Consider the following 8,344-nt stretch of genomic DNA (forward strand, 5'->3'; position numbering starts at 1 on the left):
TATATGTGTTTGTATGTATGTGTGTGTGTGTATATAAATGTGTGTGTGTATAAATGTGTGTGTGTGTGTGTGTGTGTAATATATATATATATATATATATATTTATATTTATATTTATATTTATATATAGCACAAGAAACAGCAGGCACTCCACTGGTAGTCCATCAATTTAGGTGCTTGCCCCATAAAGTAATAATAAGACATACATACAGTTTCAAGACAAAATCAAAGGGCAGCACTCAGGTAAGTAGGCAAAAATTGATTGTATTGAATTTGCCTACTTACCTGAGTGCTGCCCTTTGATTTTGTCTTCAAACTGTATTGTATGTCTTATATATATATATATATATATATATATATATATATATATATATATATATATATATATATATGTGTGTGTGTGTGTGTGTATTTATGTATGTATATATATACAGTCAGTCCTCGTTTTACAACGCTTCGCTTTACAACAAATGTCTTATCCAACGCTATGCAATGCATCCTATGTTCATTTTTACAACGCCAAAACGGCTTATCCAACGCTCTTACGACGCTCTACAAAGTTGTTTGTGTATATAATATATATATTATACTATATTATATAATATATTATATTTTTATATTATATTATATATTATGTTATATTATATATATATAATACAGTATATACACTATATAATTTATGTGTATGTTGCATATCTTATTGTCTGCGTAAAATATTTTGTGTATTTCAGCATTAAAATTGCCTTCAGGAACGGAACCTTTCATTTAAACAGTGTTCCTATGGGAAAACGTGTTTCGCTTTACAACGTTTCGCTATAAAACGCCATTTTGAGTAACGCATTGTGTCGGATAACCAAGGACTGCCTGTATATATCTATATAGCTATATATACCTATATATATAAACAGAAATAGCCGTGTTAGTCCAGTTGCAATAGTGCAGAATAAATTCAGTATTAGGTGATGATACCTTTTTATTTGGACTAACAATTTATGTCATAGGACAAACTTTCGAGAGTTCTCCTCTCTTCCTCAGGTCAGCAATACTGATATACAAAGGAATCTATGGCTAAAACATATAAGTGTGTGTTGTGTGCCTATGTATGTATGTATGTATATATGAGTGTGTGTATAATAATAATATATAATAATATATAATATAATAATATAATATGTGTCTATATGATTATTTGGGACACACAGCCGTCTTTATGATGCAGCTATTGATACAAACTGAAATTCTTTGCTGCTTCCTTTATCTCGATGTTTAAAATGAATTCTTGTTATAATTCTGTCTAATGTATCCATTCATAGCACGTATCTCAATAACTTTCCCCGGGACCCTGTGATACAGCTCGGTGTGCCCAGACAATACTTCTCCTGAAAGCAGGACAGGGTGTATGTTCCTCTGCGTGAGATTAGGGGAGGGGTGGATGTGCCCAAACCCCACATCACAACCCTTCCCAAAGCAGCAGGTGACTGTGCACCAATGTCACACATCAGTTTGTATAAAGGCTATTTATTACACAGCACCTAGTTCTGCACATAATGGCATGAACGAAATCCAGGCTCTACATGTTATTCCACCGGCACAAGTCCAGTGTTAGGAGAAATACTTTCTTTTTTACTTGGCAGCGGCTTGTTAATATAAAGTCTTCTGAAAATGTCATTTTATTAATACACCTTTAATGAACTGTACAAAGTCTGGAAATGATCCCACACGGGGGGGGGGGGGGGCGGGTAGTGCCTTTCAAATCACTGGGAACTACTTTGCTCAAAGCTGAAAATGCAGAAAATCCCATCACACAAAGTGTAGCCAAAGGGATATTTCACCTTATTTTCCTTTTGGAGGAAATGTGAAGTTCCTCAGAGCCCTGAAGTGTGATTGTGAGTCAGTGACTGTCCCCCTCACAAGGTGGGACCTCAGCCCTGCTGTTCCTGGTCTCTGTAGGACATTAGACAGAACCCCCCCCCCTCCCTGTTAATGTCCCTTCCTTTCCCTTCCTCCCTCTCAGCAAACTCCATCCAACAGGAAAGTGGAAGAAGTCTTCTAACTCTCCCCCTTCCCCTGCTGCATTCCCTGCTCCCTTTCCACAGGGACATGAAGGAGTTATTCCCAGCCATAGATTCCAGTCTGAACCTTTACACCAAGGGCTGAAGATCCATTCTCTGCTGGATTTCACTGGCTGGGACACACCAATTTGCTCTGGTTTTAGGGCTCTCTTTGGCTATTTCTTGTCTCCATGTACTGGAAGAATGAAAATGTGGCCCCTCATTCAGAGGGGAACAAGGTTGATTGTGAGGGTGATTCTGCCGGAAAGGTGAGTTATTTGGGGTGGGGGGGGGGAGGGTTTGGGGGGGGGGGCACTCTCTGTAATGTTATCAATACACGGTTTTCTGCTATTACACTAATCCTGAAAAGTTTGTTGATATTATCAGTATGTGATAAATTTTATTTTTATATATATATATCCATACTGTATATAAATATATATATATATATATATATATATAGATATAGATATAGATATCTATATATATATATATATATATATATATATATATATATATATATATATATATATATATATTATATACAGTATGGATATGTAGATAGATAGCTAGATAGCTAGATAGATAGATAGATAGATAGATAGATAGATAGATAGATAGATAGATAGATAGATAGATAGATAGATAGATATGATACTCTCCTACATTGTAGTACAATAATACCGTGTAAAAGTGCTTGGGGAAACTAGGCACAATTGCTTTTCTGCCTGGGACATAGAAATACTTATTCCAATGAATAGATTCGTATTAATTTAACTGTAACAATACAATGGAAAGATTCCTGAAATTGCAACTATTTGATATTTAAATGATAACTCAATGCCAAAAGACACAACTAAAAAAGTGTATTTTAAGTTCAATTTACAAACAAGCCCTTTATGTTGCATTTTCTGCCTAGGGGAGGAAAAAAAATTTCGATTTTTAATTACTACCATTAAAAAATCAAATTTGCAATTCTTTGGATAGCCTGATGGATTCTCTGATTGACAGCTGAAATTGACACTCTTCTGCCTCTTATCCTGGGCATTTACTGCAATTTCTAATTGCAGGTAGTTTGTGTTTTTTTCACTGCCTAGGATTGCATGGGAACTAAACGATTACTTCAAGAGGCACGGGTTAAGTGCAGGAGAGAAAAAAATCAATCCAAATTGAAATTGCTTCATTAAAAAGACACAGCTTTTGTTGCAAAGGGTTTAAATGCCCACTAGAAAGTTCTTATTTATTGCTTGGAGCTGGTTTATATAGGCTGCCTTCAATCCACGCTTTAAAAGGGAAGCTGGGGGCATTGGAACCAACTTGGCATTGAGGTTTTTCATCGCAATATCTTTTGAAAGGTGATGTCCCAAGACAAGCAGATCCCCAAAGGAGCACCTCTGTGCCTGGACAACACTTCCCACATGATGGTAAGAAGACTTGGTGCCCACGTGAGCTGCTTGGGGGAGATTGGGGGCCCACATGAGCTGCTGGGGAGACTGGGGGCCCACATGAGACGCTGGGGAGACTGGGGGCCCACATGAGACGCTGGAGAGACTGGAGGCCCACATGAGCTGCTGGGGGAGACTGGGGGCCCACATGAGCTGCTGGGGAGACTGGGGGCCCACATGAGCTGCTTGGGGGAGACTGGGGGCCCACATGAGCTGCTGGGGGAGACTGGGGGCCCACATGAGCTGCTGGGGGAGACTGGGGGCCCACATGAGCTGCTGGGGGAGACTGGGGGCCCAGGCACAGATGTGCTGGGAGGAGGATGGGGCACTGGTGTGCAGGGGGATCACAGTAGAAATGGTTTTTATTCTGCCACTTGTCTGTTTCTTCTGAGTTTCCCGTTTCTGATCTTACAATCAGTGATGGGAGACTGTGATTTGTCACATGCAGGACTCATGGGGGTAAGAACACTCAGCATTATAACAGGAACAGCTCCCTGGGTATAAGGAAGATAGACTATATAACTGTATAACTATATACCTGTCCGTCTGTATGTTTGTTTATTTATATATCTACCCATCTGTATAACTATATACCTGCCCATCTGTACAACTATATACCTGCCCATCTGTATAACTATATATCTGCTCATCCGTATAACTATATATCTACCCTTCTATATATCTACTATATATATCCTTCTATATACCTACTGTATATATCTGCCCATCTGTATAACTATATATCTGCTCATCCGTATAACTATATATCTACCCTTCTATATACCTACTATATATATATATATCCTTCTATATACCTACTGTATATATCTACCCTTCTATTTACATACTGTATATATCTGCCCATCTGGATATAAATATATTAAATATAAAAAAAAATCAAACAGAACCCAAAATATATATAAAAAGAATCAGATATGGGCTCTGTTTGAGTTGTTTTTATATTTAAGGAGACATTTCGCGTTTAGGAGATGCAGGTTAAGTGTTGAGTCTCCTCGTCTGGAAGGTGATTATTATTGTTGAATATTTATCAATAACACACCAGCATATTGTGCACATTAGGAGATATCTGTGTGCTGCTAATTCCCTGCCCGCCGGAGCTAGCAATCTAAAGGCAGATACTGCCCACGTCCCAATGAGGATTTCCTTGGGACCATGAGACTTAACAAGAAATTGTGAATATCACCCGATCTGGGGATTAATGTGAGAAGAGAGAGAGTTACAGAGAAATGTCCTTACTTTCTATTATTTCTGCTGTAAGGGTCATTTATCAAAGTAAAACCGGTAAAAAAAAATTTAAAAAAAAAAACCCCACACCAGGTTTACCAAGGAATTAAATCCCACTGATTTCTATAGGAATAAACTGCCCTGAGAAATCTGCTGCAGTATTTTTGCCCCATTCTTGCAGCCTGGAGACCCCTGTGTCTTGTTTTATCAAAATATTAGTTTGTTATAATACAAAATAATAATAATAATAATAGTGTAAACGTTGCTGTATTTCCACATTTATTTGGAAAACATTTATATTATGATCCATGATACACACATTTGAAACAATTATACAATTATCCGTATCCTCCTTGCCCTATACTGCTGCTCACTTCGGAACCGGTGTGATCCCATATGTGCCATAGTAACCTCTGTTCTTAATGCACATTCATTATTTGGGGCGATAAAGCAAGAAATAAATAGAATGCATAGTATTTGTCTCATTAGAAAATGAACAACTATCTCCCTAAATGTGTGTTTGTTGGTGGGGCTATTCCATATTAAGTTTGCTCTGTATATTAGTACATACTGTACAAGCTCACGATATTAGTGGGAATTGAGCATTTATAAACTGCACCGAAGCAGAATCATATTTAGTAAGGCAGATGCATGTGGGTGCTGATATGTGCACCCTTTGCAGAAGGATAGGCAGGGTGGCTGTGTTTCCTATCTGTCTAAATAAGAGTTTATAATCACATAGAAAGAAACTCCGCGGAGAGACATCTGATTATTGCATAATAAAGCAGGTGCACTTAATCGCAGGGAGACCTTTGTGGGGTTATATACCTGTAGCAAGAGCAGCGCTAAACATCGCTGCATTTCCCTGGGAAATATTCTGCTTTATTCCCAGGCAGGAAATTCCCTCAGATCGGTGCTGATCTCCAGAAAGTTTGGGGGTAACATCTGTTCCAAATTCAGATTCATTTTTTTTTGTCAATATATATCTATATGAAAAAAAAAACAATGAGAAATATTTTTCAGATGTCCTTTGTTTTTTTGTGTTGTTTTAGTGGGGGTCCTAGGACTCTATAGCAGCAATTGGGATCGCATCACGAATAGTTAACCCATGCTGAGAGGTGTTTGAAATTGCGCATTCATTTCCCCCCCAAAACATTATATATATATATATATATATATATATATATATATATATATATATAAAAATAATGTATATATATATATAAACATACACACATACACACATACACACATACACATATATATACACATACACACACACACACACACACACACACACATACACACATAGACACACACACATATAAATAAATATATATACGTATAAATAAATATATATACACACACACACATACACACATACATATATATATATATATATATACATATACATATATACATACACACACACATACACACATAGACACACACACATATAAATAAATATATATACGTGTGTATATACACACACACACACACACACACACACACACACACACACACACACACACACACACACACACACACACACACACACACACACACACACACACACACACACACACACAAGACAGTACTGTACATTTGACCTAAATCAGCAGTCTGGACAGATTCTCTCATAATAGCTCAGGAATCTGCACGGGTTCTGCTCACATTTTATTCCCTCTAACATCATCATAATAATAATAATAATAATAATAATAATAATAATAATAATAATAATCCCGTCCGCTGGATACACAATGATTTGTAAGGTGGGGCGATGTTTTCCTCGGTTATTACATAATGAGAGGACCTGAGCTCAGATTTAGTGGGAAATATACATTCTCTGGAACCAGAATCACACGGCTGTGTCTGATTGGAAATAAAAGGATCATTACTTCAAGTAGCTCCGTGTTTTACCAGCAATGTATTAAAAAAATCATCAGAAAGAAATAAAACAATTGAACATATTTCAGTCTATAGCTCCTCTAGATGGAAATAATTCCTGTATGTTTATTCGTCGTATATATATATATATATATATATATATATATATATATCCCACACATATACACACACATGCACACACATAGCCACACAAAAGACAGACATAATCCCTCTAATAGCACTCTAAAGTAACAGAAATAACAAATGTAAATAAATATAGAGTCAGAATCAGGAAACAAATAAATTTTAATAAGACACCATAATAAGTAACACTAACAATTTAAAAGACATTTAAAGAAACGGACCATACTAAGAACCTCCAAGCAAACATATATAATAAAAGAAAAAAAGTGCCTTTTTACATACTATACTATACTATACACACACACACACACACACACACACACACACACACACACACACACACACACACACACACACACACACACACACACACACACACACACACACACACACACACACACACACACTCTACACAATATAAGTGTACTCTATATCATGGGCTTCTTAAACACATTATTTGTGGATATAAGGAAATAAATAGAGTGTATTAAAATGTTTTGTGTATGGAAGGAGATATGGATCTTGAAGTGACTGTGTATATATGAATATAGGTATGTTACATATTTATATATGGATATAGGCATGCTACATGTGCATATATGAATATTGGTATGTTACATATGTATATATGGCTATAGATATGTTACATGTGTATATATGAATATTGGCATGTTACATATGTATATATAGCTATAGATATGTTACATGTGTATATATGGATATACAGTGTAGATATGTTACATGTGTATATATGGCTATAGGAATGTTACATGTGTATATATCGATATAAGTATGTTACATGTGTATATATGGATATAGGAATGTTACATGTGTATATATTGATATAAGTATGTTACATGTGTATATATGAATATATGTAGGTTACATGTGTATATATGAATATAGGTATGCTATCAAGTTAAGAATAAATATATTATAATTAATATATTATCTGCTGATAAAAGGAATATGGTTTTTCTGCTTAGGCATTTTCGTGTGCTGTTATTGGATATCATTCTAATAACTACAAGGCTATAATAAATATACAATCATTGATATTTATCTGCTCCCTAGTATATTGTTATAGGCAGAGCTCTTTATATAAATGCGCTATGAATTGGTATAAGATGGGGCAATCAGAATCAGAGGGGGATATCTGATAAACATGCTGTGTATTTATATGTGATGATAGATTTATGACTGTGTGCATGTATATATATCAGAATAAATGAATACTTCAGTATTAGGTGATGATACCTTTTTTATTTGTACTAACAAATTGTGTCATAGGACAAGTTTTGGAGAGTTCTCCTCTCTTCCTCAGGTCAGCTTGTCCTATGACATAAATTGTTAGTCCAAATAAAAAAAGGTATCACCTAATACTGAAGTACTCATTTATTCTGACTGGACTAACACGGCTATTTCCGTTATATATATACATATATATATATATATATATATATATATATATATATATATATATATATATATATAAAAGTTAATATATATGCACACACACATATTTTTTTTAACCGTGTGTTTGTGTATATGTGTGTGTGTGTGTGTGTG

General features: G+C 35.6%; 1 protein-coding gene across 1 annotated transcript in view; it reads left to right on the forward strand.

Moving 5' to 3' along the window:
• The first annotated feature begins 2,107 nt into the window (after window positions 1-2,107).
• LHX6 (LIM homeobox 6) overlaps window positions 2,108-8,344 on the forward strand; it is a 101,642-nt gene continuing 95,405 nt past the window's right edge. Inside the window, exons 1-2 of the mRNA XM_075579340.1 lie at window positions 2,108-2,320; window positions 3,407-3,475. Coding sequence (XP_075435455.1) covers window positions 2,243-2,320; window positions 3,407-3,475 — 147 coding nt within the window. The 5' untranslated portion in view covers window positions 2,108-2,242. The remainder of the gene's footprint in view (window positions 2,321-3,406; window positions 3,476-8,344) is intronic.

Source organism: Ascaphus truei, chromosome 21 (assembly GCF_040206685.1).
Source record: "Ascaphus truei isolate aAscTru1 chromosome 21, aAscTru1.hap1, whole genome shotgun sequence".
NCBI classification, from domain to species: Eukaryota; Metazoa; Chordata; class Amphibia; order Anura; family Ascaphidae; genus Ascaphus; species Ascaphus truei.